General features: G+C 43.6%; 1 protein-coding gene across 7 annotated transcripts in view; it reads right to left on the bottom strand.

Annotated features, from left to right (window-relative positions):
- The window catches only part of FAM193A (family with sequence similarity 193 member A), a 179,506-nt gene that overhangs the window by 113,046 nt on the left and 47,562 nt on the right, over nucleotides 1–18,898 (bottom strand). For all 7 annotated transcript variants that reach the window (XM_040335313.1, XM_040335307.1, XM_040335311.1 and 4 more), the window contains exon 2: nucleotides 8,668–8,733. In XM_040335313.1, the coding sequence (XP_040191247.1) occupies nucleotides 8,668–8,733 (66 nt within the window). The remainder of the gene's footprint in view (nucleotides 1–8,667; nucleotides 8,734–18,898) is intronic.

The raw sequence follows: 18,898 nt of genomic DNA, 5'->3' as shown, positions 1-18,898 counted from the left end.
ATGCAATTAACTACCTAGAGTGCTCAACAGCTCCCTGGTAGTTCATTGAGAGCTGCAAGGCGGCAACCGCAAAGGGTGTCAAGTACTTGTAGTTTTCACATTCACAGACGTCTAAATAAATGATGCATCCAGGTGGGGAGAGCCTTGCACAGCTGTGTTCCCCCCCCCCCCCCCCCAATTGACAGCGAGTGCAAGGAGAAGATCCACTACCTGCCAGGCCAACAAGCTCCCTAACTGATAGCATGGGTAGGCGGGAGGTTCTCCTTATAGAGACATCAGAGGTTATGGGGGTGGGGCTACCCCTTTTCACTACCATAAAAGTGATGAGGCAGCTGATCACCAGCTTTACTAGTAAAATATAAATCCCATAGTTTGTAGACGCTATAAACTTTGCGCAAACCAATAAATATACGCTTGTGACCTTTTGTTTTTTACCAAAAACATGTAGCAGGATATATATTGGCCTAAATTAAAGAAGAAATTCGATGTTTTAAAAAAATTTATTGAATGCGTTTTAAATCAGAAAGTAAAAAAAAATATGTTTTTGTTCAAAATTGTCGGCTGTTTCCAGTGCAAAAAAACAAAAAAAAATCCTTAAATGTGACCTATAAACTGTACAACTCAATTGAAAAACAAACTGAAATCTTTTAGGAAGTAAAAACAATAAAATAATGTGATTGCACAAATGTGCACACCCCCTTAAGCAATCACATTCAAATGGGTGTTAAATAGGAGTCAGTACACACCTGCCATCATTTAGAGTGCCTCCGATTAACCACCCAAATAAAGTTCAACTGTTCTAGTAGGTCTTTCCTGACTTTTTCTTAGTCGAATTCTACAGCAAAAGCCATGGTCCGCAGAGATCTTCCAAAGCATCAGAGGGATCTCATTGGTAAAAGGTATCAGTCAGGAGAAGGGTGCAAAAGAATTTCCAAGGCATTCGATATACCATGGAACACAGTGAAGACATCATCAAGAGGAGAAACTATGGCACAACAGTAACAATACCAAGAACTGGACGTGCCTCCAAAATTGAAGAAAAGACAAGAACAAAACTGGTCAGGGAGGCCGCCAAGAGGCTTACAGCAACATTAAAGGAGCGGCAGGGATATCTGGCAAGTTTTGACTGTGTGGAACATGTTACAACAATCTTCATATGTCTGGGCTATTGGGTAGAATGCAAAACGGGAGCCTTTTCTTAAGAAAAACATCCAAGCTCAGCTAAATTTTGCAAAAACACATCTGAAGTCTCCCAAAAGCATGTGGAAAAATGTGTTATGGTCTGATGAAACCAAGGTTGAACTTTTTTGGCTATAGATCCAAAACATAGGTATAGGCGCAAATACAACACTACGCATCACCATACCCACAGTGAAGCATGGTGGTGGAAGCTTCAAGCTTTGGGGCCATTTTTCTTCAGCTGGAACAGGGGCCTTAGTCAGTCAAGGTAGAGGGAATTATGACCAGTTCCAAATACAAGTCAATGTTGGTACAAAACCTTCAGGCTTCTGCTAGAAAGCGGAACGTGAAGGGGAACTTCACCTTTCAGCATTAGAACAACCCAAAACATACATCAAAATCAACAAAATAAATGGCTTCACCAGCAAAAAAAATTTAGTTTTGGAATGGCCCAGCCAGAGCCCAGACCTGAATTTAATTGAAAATCTGTGGGGTGATCTGAAGAGAGCTGTGCACAGGCGATGCCCTCGCAATCTGACAGATTTGGAGTGTTTTTGCAAAGAAGAGTGGGCAAATATTGCCAAGTTAAGATAAATATGTGTCATGCTGATAGACATACCCAAAAAGACTGCTATCAAAAGCAGTGGGAGCTGGCTTGTCACAGAGGCAAGCAAAGACCAGATTGCCTTTGATCACCTCAATGGCCTTGGAGGACGTAAACAATTTACTTAAAAAAAAAAAAAAAAAAAAAAAAATAGATCTTTTGCTTTAAGGATAGATTTAGGGTCTTTTTGACCCCAGATTTCCCCATAAAGAGGACCCGTCATCCTTCTTTCCATTACAAGGGATGTTTACATTCTTTGTAATAAGAATAAAAGTGAAAAATAATTAATTTAAAAAATAGGGGACAGTGTAAAAATAAAATGAAAGCGCACTCCTCCCTTCGTGCTCACGCGAAGAATGGAACACATGCGTAGGCAGGGTGTTCACACCACACATGGGAGGTATCACTGCAAGCAGAGCGAAAGCAATTCTAGCACTAGAGCTCCTTCAATTTTAAACCGGTAACCCTTCAACATTTATAAAGCATCTCCTAGAGAGATTTTTAAATACCGTAGTTTGTCGTCATTCCACGAGCATGCACAATTTCAAAGTGTGACATTTTATGTGGCATGAGCCCTTTCATATTTTACAAAAAAATTGGGGTATGTATTGCGTGTTTTTTTTTTTTAATGCATTAAAGTGTACTTTTTCCCCAAAAAATTTCAACAATCACCGTTTTATTCCTAGGGTTTTCGCAAATAATATTTTATTTTATATTGTTTGGGGGTTAGAAGTAATTTGCTAGCAAAAAAATACTGATTTAAAGCTGAAAATAAAAAAGTGTCAGAAAAGGTCTGGTTTTCAAGCAGAACAAAAACGTTTATATGTTCGTGTTTCTGATCTACCTTCACCAACTAGGTCAGCCATGTTCTTCTGAGCTCTATAGTTCCTCTGCAATAACCTGCTGAAAATACGTTATTGCCTGGTGATTTCCTGTTAGCAAGACCGCTGGCTGCTATCCCTCCAGTAACCTCAGCCAGCGGTCCGACACGACCCCTTTTAGTTCTTTGAAAGCGAGCAAGGAGTTCTATTTTCGCCTGGCTCGCTGTAGTGGGTGGAGGGGGTCTCACAGCTGGCGGTCTGTGCCGCCAGGACTGTACTACAAGCGTACACATACAGATCTGTAAGCCCGAGATCTGCTTTGTCTCCGGAGGATCTGTAACTATCCCTGCACTGCACTGATGGGCACTGCTAATCTGCACTGGTGACACCGCACTTATGGCCACTGCTAATCTGCACGGGTGACACTGCACTGATAAATAAAAAGTGTCCAAAATAGGCTTGATTTCAGCTGGAGTGGAGCCAATCAGCTTTGAGACTGGGTTCACACTGGTGCGATGTTAGAGATCGCATGCGATTCACACCGCTGTGCAGCTCACATGCGATGTCTGCGCGATGCAAATTCAGCCATACAGATTGTATGGCTGAATTTGCAGCGCATTCGCACCAAAATGGTGCAGGACCCTTTTCTTGATCCGCACTGGAATCAAATCCAATTCCTGCACCATTTGACAGTTCACACTTAATCTAGGCTTACCTGTAGGTCAAAGTGGTCTGTAATGGTTTACCACTTTAACCGGCAGTGAAAGTAGAATTCCAGAAGAAACCCAGTATAAAGATTTTTTTTTTAAAAACACACAAAAAACATATATAGTTTCCCTTTAAGTTAAAAAAAAAAAAAAAAACACGATACAAATGTTATAAATGGACTTGCAGTCCAGTAGGTGAAATAAGTATCTGATCCCCTACCAACCAACAATAATTCTGGCTCCCACGGACTGGCTACAGTATGTGCTCATGTGGTACACAGATTAGTCTTATCAATTTAAGAAGGTGCTCCTAATGACAACTTATGTGTATAAAAAAGACACCTGTCCACAGAATCTCTTTCTTCCATTCAAACCCACCATCATGGGCGGGACCAAAGAGCTGACAAAGGACATCAGGGACAAGATTGTAGACCTACACAAGGATGCTACAAGACCATTAGCGAGAAGGAGACAACTGTTGGGGCAATTAATTGCAAATGGAAGAAATACAAAAATAACCAATCGTCCTCGGTCTGGAGCTCCATGGAAGATTTCACCTCATGGGGCAAGGATGGGAAAAGTGAGGGATCAGCCCAGAACTAAATGGGAGGAGCTTGTGAATGATCTCAAGGCAGTTGGGACCAGTCACCAAATAAACTATTGGTAACACAATATGCCGCCATGGATTGAAATCCTGCAGCGCCCGCAAGGTCCCCCTCAAGAAGGCACATGTACAGGCCAGTCGGCAGATTGCCAATGAACATCTAAATGATTCAGAGAAGGATTGGGAGAAAGCGATGTGGTGAGATGAGACCAAAATTGAGCTCTTTGGCATTAACTTGACTCGCAGGGTTTAGAGGAAGGAAAATGCCGACTATGACCCTAAGAACACCGTCCCTACAGTCAAGCACGGAGGTGGAAACATAATGCTTTGGGGGTGTTTCTCTGCTAAGGGTACAGGCAGACTTTGCAGCATTGAGGGGCCAAGTTAAGCGACAGCCAAGAAACCTTAAGGATATAGACAAGTTCTGTAAAAGTGGACCAAAATCCCTCCTGAGATGTGAGCAAACCTGGTAACCAACTACAAGAAATGTCTAACCTTTGTGCTTCTCCACCAAGTACCAAGTTATCTTTTGCTTGGGGATCGAATACTTATTATACTCACTGAACTGCAACTCAATTATTAGCATTATGCGTGCTGGATTTTTGCTTGCTATTCTGTCTATCATTTAAAATACATCTATGATGACAATTATAGACCCTTCATTTTTTTGTAATTGGGAAAACTTACAAAAACTGCAGGGGAGCAAATAATTATTTTCCTCACTGTATGTATATGCATGGAGGGGAGTAAAGACCAAAAAAAAAAAAAAGTATACAAAAAAAAAAAAAAACGGAAGAGGCAGAGACATGTGAAGAACTACAGCTCTATAGAAAGGGAGCAACATTCCTTAATGTCCAGACTCCTAAAAGCAGGACATACACACCAACATGTGGTGCCCCCCCCCCCCAATAGACCTATTCACAACGAGTACAGAGTTTTAAAATCTAGGGAGATGCACAAAAGTTTTCAGCCGAAAGAAAAAAAAGGTGCCGATAATGGAACTGAAAAGGGGGGCGGTGCGCCCCAGGTGCCACATGTCTCGTCCTTGTGCACCCCTGTCAGAGTCCTCCCCTCCTTGACACGCTGTGTCACAGAGCTGGATTTGAATCACTGGGCGGCCGCTGTAACAATATTCCGCCTCCTAGACCGGCTCTTGTGATTAACCTGGTCCAATGCCCGGAAATTGAATCAGTGTCTAGGAGCAGGTCTAGGAGGCGGGACTTTGTTACAGCAGCTGCCTGGCAATTAAAATCGCACTACCAGGCACTGGGGAGGCTGCATTGATCCTTTGCACCACTGTCTGCAGTCTCTGAATGATTAAATCAGATTGATTTTTATATATATATATATATATATATATATATATATATATATATATATATATATATATATATATATATATATATATATATATATATATATATATATATATATATATATATATATATATATATATATATATATATATATATATATATATATATATATATATATATATCGGATTTTTTGTATTTTTATCAAATTTTATTAAAATAATTTGAGTAAAAATTTTAAGATAGTTTTCTATTTAAAGCGGTGGTTCACCCTCCATAACAACATTTTAGCATAAAATTAGGCATAGTAGCGCGAGCTACAGTATGCCTGTATTTATTTTTTTAGCCCCGTACTCACTGTGCAATCGTATATTGAAGATTCCGACTCCCCGCGGGGAATGGGCGTTCCTATCCAGAGGGAAGGTGATTGACGGCCGGCTCTGGCACGTCACGCTCCCCGAAGACAGCCGGAGTAGGTCTCGGCTCTTCACGGCACTATACGACGCCTGCGCACAGACTATGCGCAGGCGCCGTGAAGAGCCAAGTCCTATTTCGGCTATTTCCGGAGAAGCATGACGTGCCAGAGCCGGCCGTCAATCACCTTCCCTCTGGATATGAAACGCCCATTCCCCGCGGGGAGTCGGAATCTTCAATATACGATTGCACAGTGAGTACGGGGCTAAAAAAATAAATACAGGCATACTGTAGCTCGCGCTACTATGCCTAATTTTATGCTAGAGGAAAAATAAATATTTTTTTTTTATAGGGTGAACCCCCGCTTTAAGATACATTAATAATTTAGTTTATTCAGCATGAAATGGAGCTTAGTTATGTAGCATGAGGCAGTATATTCTGCAATATTTACATTTTTGTTAAACTCATTCAATTAATCCAAACTCTGCAAGATGAGATTACATGCACTGCATTGATGCATTCAGACAATTTCACAGTAACCATGAGATAAAACAAAGTTCAGGAATATTCCTTTATCCCATAGTTTTGCAAATCTATGTACAAACTGTATGGTTCTGATATCGCCATTATACTAACCTGACAGCTTATTCTAAAATAGGAAACCTTCATTTTATTTGGAAATATTAAAGATTCTAACTACCAGCAAGAATAAGTCCTTGCATTTAAAGAGCACCTGTCATTTCGGATCCATCATGATGCAGCACCCGCTAGCAGGCATCCACTCACCTGCTCCCACCACGTTCCTCACCTTTTTGTATCACTGCCGCATCACCAGCCATCCCATTAAAGTGAATGGAACTGCTCATGAGTCAACAGAGGGTCAGAGGAGGAGCCGGTGTGGGACAGAGATGACCGTTGCTCTTTAAAAATGATTTAAATCAAGTCCTCCCTGCTGCAGTCTCTGACCATCTCCTGTATCGTTACTGCTAGAGGAGCACATCTGTCCATGATCAGCTGGATCCCATCCAATGTCCTGGTGCTCCAGGGCCTTCAAAAATGTGATAGGTACTCAGAACAATAAATGTGCAATGTATGCTCCTAGAATGCCTGGACAGGAATTCCTGCATGTTGGTCCTCTGTATGTGGCCAGGCTGTGTAAAAGTCTCACACAGCTGGTATCTCCATACTCAGGAGGAGTAGAAGAATATATTTTGGCGTGTAATTGTTGCTGCTTTCCACATTTTCTAAAAACTTGTGGGAAAATACGACATGTTCAAAAGACTCATTATGCCTCCTACAATATATATTGGGGCGTTTGCTTTTCCAAAATTTGCTGATTTTGTGGTCATTTCTATTGTCCTGGAACAGGGCCTTCAAAAATGTGATGGATAGTCTGGCAACTAAATGTGTAATTTCTGCTCCTGGAATGCCTAAAAGAGGCCCAACATGCAGGGAACCCCTATGTGGCCAGACTGTGAAAAAGTCCCACACGCCATACTCTGGAGTCGCAGAATGCGTTTTGGGGTGTAATTGCAAGTTAATCTATGCCATGTGAGAAAGAACTTAACATGACAATTTTGTGGAAAAATAAATTCTTCCTTTTCCACACGTACTGTCCTGACATTTTAGGGCCTCAAGAAATGAGACAGACCGTCAGGAACATGTGGACTAACTTTCACAAACCAATTATCATAAACTTTTCAGGATTTATTTTTTTATCAAATACATGTAGCAGAATACATTCTGGCCTAAATTTAAGTCAAAATTATATTTCGACTTCTTTAAAAAAAAAAAATCCTTTTCAAATTTTCGCTCTTATATTGAAAAAAAAATTTAAAACAAAAATCAGTAGTGAATAAACACCAAAAGAAAGCTCTATGCGTGTAAACAAAATGATAAAAAAAAAAAATCTCATTCGAGTACAATGTAGCATGATTGAGTAATGGTCTTTAAAAGCTGAAAACTGGTCTGGGAAGGAAGGGGGTGAAAGTGCCCAGTATTGAGGTGGTTAAAAATCACGTGGTGCGTTTTTGACGCGCTCCCACAGACTTCAACGTAAGCTCAGTTTTGGTTGAGTTTTTCCACACAAGGCACTGAGCAAGTAGGAATTCTCAAAAGTGCAGTGCACTGTAAAAATATGTGCATTGCATTTTTTTAATAATTAGGATTTAAATGGGTTGTAAACTCTCATGGCTTTTCGCCTTAAGGCCACTTTCACACCTGAAAAGCATCTGTAAACTGCCCCAGTGTGAAAGCCTGAGTGTCTGACACTGGGGCAGTGCGCTTGCAGGACAGGAAAGGAAAAAAAAAAGTCCTGCAAGCAGCATCTTTGGGGCAGTGTGTATACATCGCTCCTAAACCGCCCCTGCCATTGCGGGCGCTTTTAACCCTTTTAAAAGCACCGCTAAAAGCTGCAGTGATGTCAAGCAAGTCACACCTGAAATCGCACTGACCTACTGCTTCGAAATTGTGCTACTTAAAGTGAAGCAGCACGACTTTAAACTCACATCCAGTGTGAACCATTCCCTTACTTATAGTCTAGTAAAAACGGCTGTTTTCAGGAGAGGAAGTGGAGGAAATCTATCCAACAGCAACATAGGCAGAAGTAAAAAAAAAAAAAATTACATTTTAGCTAGAAACTTTTAGCTTTTCATTGACGTCCATTCCTCTGTTGCAGATTTTTCCTCACTTCCTGTCTAGTAAAATTGTGGCCCCCAGAAAAGAAAGGGGAGATCTTTCCAACAGGGCCCTAGATAGCAGTAAAACGATCAGGGGTTCCAACCTTCCCCCAGTCTATCTACCCCATATAAAAAATGGCAAAGTGTTTGCATTTCTAATTCTTATATTAAAAGCTAGCATTTTCTTTTCACTTTGGTAACCTCACTTTTTGTAGTCTGAAATATGGATATATTTTTCTATTGCAAATAAAAAAATATATATTTATTGATATTTCCTTATCTGGCTACATCTTAGGCCTTGATTAATCCCAATCTCAACTTTTTCTTCCAAGAAAAAAAATGCTTACCTGCGGTACACCTGTGAAGTCCGAACTGAGGGGTCCATCGGTGAAAGAGGTACCATTTAATGAAATCTAAAGAAAGAAAAAAGGAGGGAGACAAAAAGGTATTTAACAATGCCAAACATACCAGCAAGTCCTAGTAGTCATTCCAGTACTAGATTACAGTCATTCATTTTTTTCAAACTATGTAGCTTTATCAAATAAGTAATTAAATTATATGAGATGATAAATGCAGTCTGCCTGTAGCTCTCCATGCCCACACAAATATTAGGCTAAAGAGCCAAACAGCAAACTGTATTTCATGTGTGTACCATTTCATACACCTTACCAGCAGGGATGAGCTTAGACGTGTTTGGCCACTGTACTGTACCAATAAAGGGAAAAGCATTCACCACCACCACAGCCGCACGTATACATGCCACTTGCATACGTGAAGCAGATCCGCTCACAAGGGCTCCAACTAGGATCCAAACATGCCCAAGCTCACCCCTACCTAAAGTGTTTGTTAACCAAAAAAAAAAAAACAACAACAGAACCTGTTCCTTTAAAGCAGGGGTCTCCAAACTTTCCAAACAGGGGGCCAGTTTAGGCTCCATTCACACCTTCGCGACAAGATACGCCGCGTACGCGGCATATTTTGCCGCGAGTGTGTAACTTTTTTTTTTTTTTTTTTTTACAAAGCCTTGCCATTGCTTTGTATGGCCGAACACCAATGCCGCCTGAAAAAAAGGGTCCGGGACTTTTTTTCAGGCGGCAGGCGTACGGCGTCTATGAAATGTGAACCATCTCCATAGACAGCAATGGGAATTCTCCCCTCTAGCGGCACAAGCGTCCGGCGTCAGGCGTTTTGTCGCCTAGATGCAAATGGGCTCTTACTGTCTCCAAGACATTAGGGGGGCCGGACTGTGGCCATTGGGAGTAGAAAAGGGCCCAACATCAGTGGGAAAAATCACACTTGAAAGGTTTAGTTTCAGCTTTATATGCTTCCCTGACCAATTTGGGCTCCTTTTCCCATACACATTCAATTGGGCTGCAGATATTGGCAGAACTCCAGACACTGCTTTGGGGGGTAAAATTTGGTTTGCCTCCTCCAAGTGTTCCCAAAACATCTTTGCCCAGGAAAACGCTTATAAGATGCTCTCTCGTTGGTATATGACCCCCTGATCGTATTCAGTTTATCCCCTCTGTGTCCCCAATGTGCTTCCAGGGTTGTAGAGAATGTGGAACCCTCCTCCACATCTGGTGGACCTGCTCTAAAGCAATCTGGTTTTGGACAAGTTTATGCCAAGATTTGCTTCGCTCCTGACGTCACCTTAACCCGCAACCGCTGGGAAGCCCTACTACATGAACCTATTCCATCCAACGCTCAGTGGAAATTGGTGGAGTTTGTGTTCCTGGCCGCATGTCAAACTCTTGCCTGGGCGTCGAGACAACCTTTTCTCAATGTTGATGAAATTAAAGCGGAGGTTCACCCTCAAAATTTACTTTTTTGCTAACATATCTCTAGCCTTAAAGCGGGGGTTCACCCTTAGAGGGCACTTTTTCCCCTTAGCTTCATGCTCGTTTTCTCTAGGGGAATCGGCAATTTGTTTTAAAATATGTGCAGTACTTACCCGTTTACGAGATGCATCCTCTCCGTCGCTTCCGGGTATGGGCTGCGGGAATGGGCGTTCCTTCTTGATTGACAGTCTTCCGAGAGGCTTCCGACGATCGCATCCATCGCGTCACGATTTTACGAAAGAAGCCGAACGTCGGTGCGCAGGCGCAGTATACAGCCGCACCGACGTTCGGCTTCTTTCGGCTACGAGTGACGCGATGGATGCGACCGTCGGAAGCCTGCCAATCAAGAAGGAACGCCCGCTCCCGAAGACCCATACCCGGAAGCGACGGAAGAAGATGCAGCTCGAAAACGGGTAAGTACTGCTCATATTTTAATACAAATAGCCGATTCCCCTAGACCGAACGAGCAGGAATCTAAGGGGAGAAAAAATTTTTTTTTAGAAATGGGTGAACTCCCGCTTTAATAAAGGCTTGTAGCGTTGTAATTTTTTTTTTTAATTGTGTACACTTACCTGTCTTCAGCCGCACTTTCGGGTCTTCTTCCTCGCGGGGAGTGGGCGCGTCGCTCCTTTTCCCCGGCGGGGAGCTCTGCATAGATGATTGACGTGTGCGTCATTGCCTTCCGAAAATATCCGACGGGGACTCTGCTCTTTACGGCGCTATACGGCGCTTGCGCCTGCCGTGTAGAGCTGACTGCGCAGGCGCCGTGAAGTGCAGAGTCCCCTCGGACATTTTCGGAAGGCGATGACGCGCACGTCAATCATCTATGCAGAGCTTAGGAACGCCTACTCCCCGGGGGAGCGAGAACCCGGAAGCCGGGTGAAAACCACGGAAAAAGTAAGTACAGACCGAAAAAATTAAAAAAATCCAGCATACTGTTGATGTCAGCAGTATGCTGGATAAAACAAACAGTCTATAGATATTTTAGGGTGAACCCCCGCTTTAAACAGAGGCTCATGGGCATTATGGTGTATAAGAAGCCCACTTCAACTTAGGTAAAATACGTATGCCCAGTCCCTCAAGGTTGCCATTGCAGTCTATGGGGACAAAAATAGCAAAATTCTACCTGAAGAGCGACAGACGTTTAGCTACAAGCAACAGGACGTTAAAATGTGAACACAAGCTATCCAAGACCATAGGTTTTTACTTGTTGCACTTCGAGCTGTCAGCAGCTACAAATACTGTATCTGCTGTCTTTTAATATAAAAAGACACTCATCTGTCCAGGGATCCCGCAATGTCGGCACCCTGAAGCCTTCATGCGCGAGTTGTGCTGCGCTTTCTAAATGGTCCCCAGCCGTCTTCTGGAACCTGTGTCTCCCAGAAGGCAGTGAGGGGAAAAGCAATCAAAGCCAGAAATGGGAGTGGGTACTGTGACAAAACCAGACACCCACTCACCTCCCAAAAGTTCCAAATATGGCAGTGGAGGGCGGGAGGGTGCAAACAAGCGGGGCTTCCCCTTTGGGTGGAGCTCTGTTTTAACTGGTGTGGGCAAGTACGATAGCTTTAAAAAAGAACTGAAGGGAAAAAAATAAATGTAAATTTTGCATGTAGCCATTACTACTAGGGGGAGAGGGGAGAGAGAGACACTGTCAAAATTGAGGTTGGATGTCGGGGGTGGGCGGGACCCAGCTATCAAAACCTGCCAATGGGATGGAATTTAGGCAGGGCGCTACGTGCATGTGGCACTGCCCCTTTATTAAACAGCCCAATCATTGGCTGGATAGCTGCTGGGTCCCGCCCACCTCCGACATCACGCCAATGCCAACCAGTGCCTGCCAGTCCCATCTGCCAATGCCAACCAGTGCCTGCCAGTCCCATCTGCCAATGCCAACCAGTCCCATCTGCCAATGCCAACCAGCGCCAGCCAGTTCCATCTGCCAGTGCCAGCCAGTCCCATCTGCCAATGCCAACCAGTCCCATCTGCCAATGCCAACCAGTGCCATCTGCCAATGCCAGCCAGTCCCATCTGCCAATGCCAGCCAGTGCAACCTGCCAGTGCTAATCAGTACCTGCCAGTGCCACCTGCCAGTGTCAATTAGTGCCATCCAATGCCACCTGACAAAAAAATAAAAATTATCCTAAAATATCGGCATAATATATCGGCCTTACCGATTTCGAAATATCGGCATCGGCCAGAGAAAAACCCATATCGGTCGACCTCCAATACCAATATTGTGTATGTGAAAAAAAATGTCAGCTCCTAGGGTGCAACTGACTCCTTATATTTTGCTGCAAGAGCAATCCCACAAAGACCAGCAGAGGGGCAGGGAAAAGCATTACATATGAGGATATTTAAATATTGGAAAGCTAAAATGGTCACTTGGTTAAGTTGATAATGGTATTTAAAAATTGTTGTATTTAACAATTTTAGCCCCTTTTTTTTCTAATGAATATACTACTTTTAAATAAAAACAGATTTTTTTTTTTTAACAAAATGCCCTTGCATGCTAGAATTTCTTACATATTTTCACCAAACTGTATATCCAAAGTAATCAGCAAGACATCGGATGGGAAACATGGGAAGTTCTTTATGAATTTAAGAACAGCAAAATATAGCAAAGTTCACTGAGCAAGATCTAAACCTCTACAGTAACAAGTAGGAAAAAGCTGTAATTCAAAGCGGCACAATACAAAATTGACAACGTTCGGCACTGCCAAAGTGAATACTAAGCAGCTACTTATGAAATCAGAAGTCAAATATAAAAAAAAAAACTGTATCCTGTTACCAGGCTTTCATAGTCTAAAAATAACAATTTAACTGAGCCGAGGAAGTGTATGAAGAAATCATACTGAAAACCAGCCGACGATGAACAAGTACGAGAGCAACGCCGTATAAACTGTGCGCCCAGGTCAGGTGTGTGAGATGTCTCAGTTACATCATTACATCAGTTACATTGTCATAACGGTCACAAAAGGAGAAGGTTAAGGATTTATTAAAACAGAAAAGGATGTCTGAATACAAAATATATGTAAATGAAAAAATGTGTCGGGACAAAGCCAAGTCATCATGTCATTTAGACGCTGTCACAGGCAGCTGCGTACAACGGATGTGCAGCAGTGATGTCAGTAGTAAGCCGGATGTACTGCAGTAGTACTATTGTGGCAGGACTAAAAGGTGGCCATAGATGGGTAGAGTTTTAAACAAACATTTTTAAGAATAGAAAAAGTTAGTTTGTTTTTCTAACCATTAGTGGGTCAAATCAGCATTTGTTTTTGACCGCAGTTCCAAAAAAAAAAAACTTAGGAGGAACATGATGGAAAAAATTTCACCAAGAAATTTCTAACAGTGAATGTGGTTTTTGTTCAGCAGGCGTCCAATCCTTCCAAAATCAAAATGTTAAAAAATGAAATCTTTCCAATGACATTCGGATGTTCTGAGAATTTCCATATGAATTTTCTTACAACTTTTCCCAAGAACCTCCCATTGAATTTCTTTCCATCTATAGCCAGCTTAAAGAGGAACTTTAGTCACTCCTCAAAAATGTTGGAAAAAATACAAAAGCAGCATATAAAAACGGCGGTGATGTGACTTGTGCCTCTTGCACACAATACTCCTGAGAATCTATTTACTTGTTTTTGTTTTTATTTGCGCGTATCTTTGCACATAGGCATTCGCGAATTTCCGTGCGCTCATGAGGTGTAAGTTACTGAAGAAAACTGCCGATTTTTCTTTTTATTTTTACTGAAGAATACACTGCGCTGGTTCACGTGCCTGTGTGCATAGGACAGGGTTTGACAAATTTGCTTGGAATCTAGGAGCCAGCTAAAAAAGTTAGGAGCCAGAAAACGTGCCCGTCCCGCCGAACTCGCGCACAGAAGCGAATGTATACGTGAGTAGCGCACGCATATGTAAACGGTATTCAAACCACACATGTGAGGTATCACGCGATTGGTAGAGCGAGATCAATAATTCTAGCCCTAGACCTCCTCTAACGCAAAACATGCAACCTGTATAATTTTTTAAACCACGCCTTATGCGATTTTAAAAGTGTAAAAGTTTGTCGCCGTTCCACAAGCGAATGCAATTTTGAAGCGTGACATGTTGGGTATCAATTTACTTGGCATAACATTATCTTTCACAATATAAAAAAATTCATTGGGCTAACTTTACTGTTGTCTTATTTTTTTATTTAAAAAAGTTTTTTTTCCCCAAAAATAGTGCGACCGCTGCGCAAATACGGTGTGACAAAGTATTGCACTGACCGCCATTTTATTCTCTAGGGTGTTAGAATAAAACAAATATATGTTTGGGGTTGTTAATTAGAGGGAAGGAGATGGCAGTGAAAAACACATTAGAATTGCTGTTTTACTTGTCATGCCAACCGCCACCACAAGATGGCGCCAGATCACAAAAGGAAGCTTAGGCCTGCAGGAGGCCACAAAGCCGCGGCCTCAATTACCAGCTGGCGCGGGCGGGGTATCCTGTGTCTCCGTGTGCACCCGCCGCACGATCGCGTCAGCCGGTAATTGAGGCCGCGGCTTTGCAGCCGTCTGCAGGCCTAAGCTTCCCCGGGCGCCAGGTCGCTATTTCTTGTCGCAATTGCGACCGGGCGCCTGGATTTTGACGAACCCTGTATTACCACTATAGCATACAACTGTGCGAGAACAGCGTTTGTCCACATAACGATGCACGGGGGGGGGTTCTGCATTGTCGTGCAGCAATCCCATTCATTTCAAATGGATGCAGCCTCGGTTCCCAAATTGACATCCGCGTGGGTGCTGGTCCCCTGAAGCTGACACCATCTGCATTCAGGGCCGCTTCGCAATAAAGATTAATGGGACTGCCTGCATAGGGATGTATAAAACCTGTGCATCCCAGCACAGTTGAAAACGGTCCTCACACTGATGTACACTATAATATGCTATAGTACACCCCTGTGAATGAGGCCTAAGACTGAACCCCAAAATGAGCAGCTACTGTCCCAATATAAGATCTGAGTCATAAAACATAAAACTTCTGTGCAGGAGATTCCTGTAATAGGAACCACCCACTTCTGTTCTCTGCTTGCGTTGAAGGATTTGTGTGTATGTAATTAGGTTATCCTTGCGAGAGATTTTAGATATACATATACACACACCAACACACAAATTAAAATGATTGTGAAGTCTTTTTTTTTTCTATAAAAAATAAACATATTATACTTGCCTGCTCTGCTGCAGTGGATTTCCACAGAGCAGCCCAGATCCTCCTCTTCTCGGGTCCCTTTTCTGTGCTCCTGGACCCTCCCTCCTGGTGAGTGCCCCCACAGCAAGCAGCTTGCTATGGGGGCACCCGAGCTGAGAGTCACAGCTCCCTGTGTCCATTCAGACATGGAGCCCCAACCCAGCCCTGCCCCCTCTTTCCCCTGATTGGCTAGCTGACTGACAGCAGTGGGAGCCAATGGCGCCACTGCTGCGACTCCAAATCGGGAAGAAGAATCTTGAATAGCTGAGACACTGGTGGACATCGCTGGACAGAGAGGGACCTTGTGTGTTTGGGGGGCTGCTGTACATAGGCTTTTTATCTTGATGCATAGGATGTCTTAAGATAAAAAAAAAAAAAAAAAAAAAAAAAAAAAACCTTCTGCCTTTACAACCACTTAAGCCCCGGACCATTTGGCTGGCCAAAGACCAGCGCACTTTTTGCGGCTCGGCACTGCGTCGCTTTAACTGACAATTGCGCGGTCATGCAACGTGGCTCCCAAACAAAATTTATGTTCTTTTTTCCCCCCCCACAAATAGAGCTTTCTTTTGGTGGTATTTGATCACCTTTGCGTTTTTTATTTTTTGCGCTGTAAACAAAAATAAAGCGACAATTTAGAGAAAAATAAAACAATATTTATTTTGCTATAATAAAAATCCCCCCCAAAAAATATATGTATATATATAAAAAAAAAAAAAACAAAAAAAAACAATCCTCAGTTCAGACTGATACAGCAACATTATGGCGGACACTTTTGTTGCTATTTTGGGACCACATGTATACAGCGATCAGTGCTATAAAAAAAATGTACCGATTACTGTGTAAATGTGACTGGCAGCGAAGGAGTTAATCACTAGGGGGCTAGGAAGGGGTTAAGTGTGTCCTAGGGAGTGATTCTAACTGTTAGGGGGCGTGGCTACGAGTAACACGTCACTGATCGCTGCTCCCGATGAGAGGGAGCAGACAATCAGAAACATGTCACTAGGAAAAGTGGGGAGGTTGTATCTACACTAACATCACCCCCGTTCGTCAGCTCCGTGACCCGATCGCGGGACAACGGCGGATATCTAGACCGTGTAGCTCGCAGCAGGGGAACAAGAAAACGTGCAGCTTGATCTCTCCCCCAATCAAGAAATGACCAATGATCAGAAAACCCCATACCACATGGGTACTAGACCACATGCCCTTAAGTATTGGCAGAGGGCTTTGAGATGGTTCCTTAGGGGGCCACCTCCTTTCTTGGTGAGCTTGTTTAAGGGGTCCCTACCCAGTTAATTCTGCATGAAGGTCAGGGGTAGTAAGAACAAAAAAAGTGCCGGGAGATTTCTCCCATATCTTTTGGCGTTGCCTTAGGGTCCAACAGTATTGAAGGGAGGTGCTTGACTTGATTAATAGAGTCGCGTCAGTCACTTTACCATTGGCAATGGAGGTATGCCTACTAGGACTCATTGAAACTATCATACCGACCATGGCTAAACTCACTATTATAGGCCCGTTACTATTTTACATCCGGAAAAACTGCAATGCAGTGGAAAAAAAACACTGCCCCTTCGTTGGTTCAGTGGAAACGGTTGATTAACCGCCTTCCTTTGTACAAAGATACTTACGTAAACAGGGGCTGCCCACTTAAAGCGGGGGTTCCTCAGGCGGACGTTTTTTTCTTTCCTGTGAATTTAACTTTTATAATCCTGCCAAGCTTGTACTCACATGTTTGAAGCGCCTACTTCTCCGCATTCTCAATCGGCAGCAATTCTGTACTTAGAAAAATCTCTGCAGGAATTTTCCATTTTGCTTGTGGGCAGCGTGAAGCCCACAAGCAAATAGTTCCGGGAAGCGGTGAATGCTGATATGCTCTAACCCGCGCATGAGCAGTGACGGAGAGCAGCGCCGTCAACACTTCTCAGTTGCCATCACAACGGCCGGCGTAATGAAGTCCACGCCCCGTTGTGACGACATGCACATCACAGATATCAGCTATAGCTCAGAATGTGCTCTGAGCAGCTGATAAGTAATGTTTTAGTCTCCTGGGAACCAGGAAGTGCCTGCTATTGTCTACAGAATAAAAGGTATTGCATAGCTTTAAAAAATTTGGGATCAGAGGATGACGTGGTGCACGTGAAGCACGCACGTCGGAGGGAGGAGCTGCAAGCGCCACGGATCTGTCCCAGGGAAGGCTGCGAGGGATGGAGGGACCTGGCGGTGCTCCAGCGACGGCGGATGCGTCGCAGCAAAGGAGGTCACCGAGCGGTTAGCCCGCTCTCCCCGCAGACCACACCAACTCCCCCCGCTCTCCGGAAATCCTCATCCTCCGCCCCCCACCCCGTCCCCTGACGGCAGCAGGCGAAGCTCACCACGAGTGAAGCGCTGGGAGGCTTCCCTCTGGGTCACGCTGGTGGGTCGCCCGCCCCCCCCCCCTCCTTTCTCGGATCATCCCTTGGAAACCCTGGCACTAGGAGGTAAAAGTGAAAATAACAATTTCTGATGTATGAAGACCAGCAAACGAGGTAATATTAACCCTTTTGTTATTGGCTTAATGATTCTTTGGATGCAGTGTGTGGATCTGGTGACCTAGCCCAAGCAGTGGAGACAGGGGGAGAAAGTGGAGTCCATCCATACATTTTACTTTGTCACACTTCAAACGTTTTAAAGGAGCCTTGCAAATTTGGTTTTTTTATGCCTCGTCTCAATATATTCCCTAAGAGTTTGAATGCTGATGGTCTCTAATCATAGCCCTGTTTGATATGGACTTTAATGTGGACATTTAGCGGTTAAAGAGCAGGCACCCCGCTGTCACAGTACCTACCTCTGTTGTGAGAGGAGAAAAAAGGAGGGGAGAGAGACATACTTAAAAAAAAAAAAAACATAAAGGTAAAGCAAGGTCGGGGGCTCTGTACTTGAAACAACGGGCAAACATCAGAGGCATACAATAAATACACTAAATATGCACTACTCTTTTCTGAATAAGCTTGGCAGCCTATCAAAAATAATAAAATAAGGATAAGTTCATTTCCTATACCTGAGGAGCATAAGTATGTATGGCCTATAGGACCATAGACCACACGCATTGTAGGAACTGCCACTGAGCTGTTAGCTGGTAAGTACCGGCCATCTAGGAGATACTGCACTTATCTCCGCAGACCGCTGCGAAACCACTGGCGGACTTGTTCGGCAGATTAGAGACAAAAGTCAGAGGAATTTTTACCCCCCCATTGGGCCTGGCCCGGAACGCCGGATGGTCGTACTGGAAAGCCCGTGGGGCATTCAGAAAACATAGCGCCGAGGCAAAGAACAGGGTACAGGGCGTAACAGCCCATTTGGTTCTGAGCTCCCTCCTTACCATAGAGGGGGAAAGGAGGGGGAAAGGAGGGATGGTATAAGAGTGGAAAGAAAAGGAATAGAAGAAGGTAATAAGTGGCGTATAAGGGAGACGAGGAGACACTGCCCCCCTACCCGCCCGTTGTTGTGGAAGGATTGCTGGACCCCCATTGTAGAC

This window comes from Rana temporaria, chromosome 1 (genome assembly GCF_905171775.1).
Source record: "Rana temporaria chromosome 1, aRanTem1.1, whole genome shotgun sequence".
NCBI lineage: Eukaryota > Metazoa > Chordata > Amphibia > Anura > Ranidae > Rana > Rana temporaria.
This window is presented reverse-complemented; position numbering and strand designations above follow the sequence as displayed.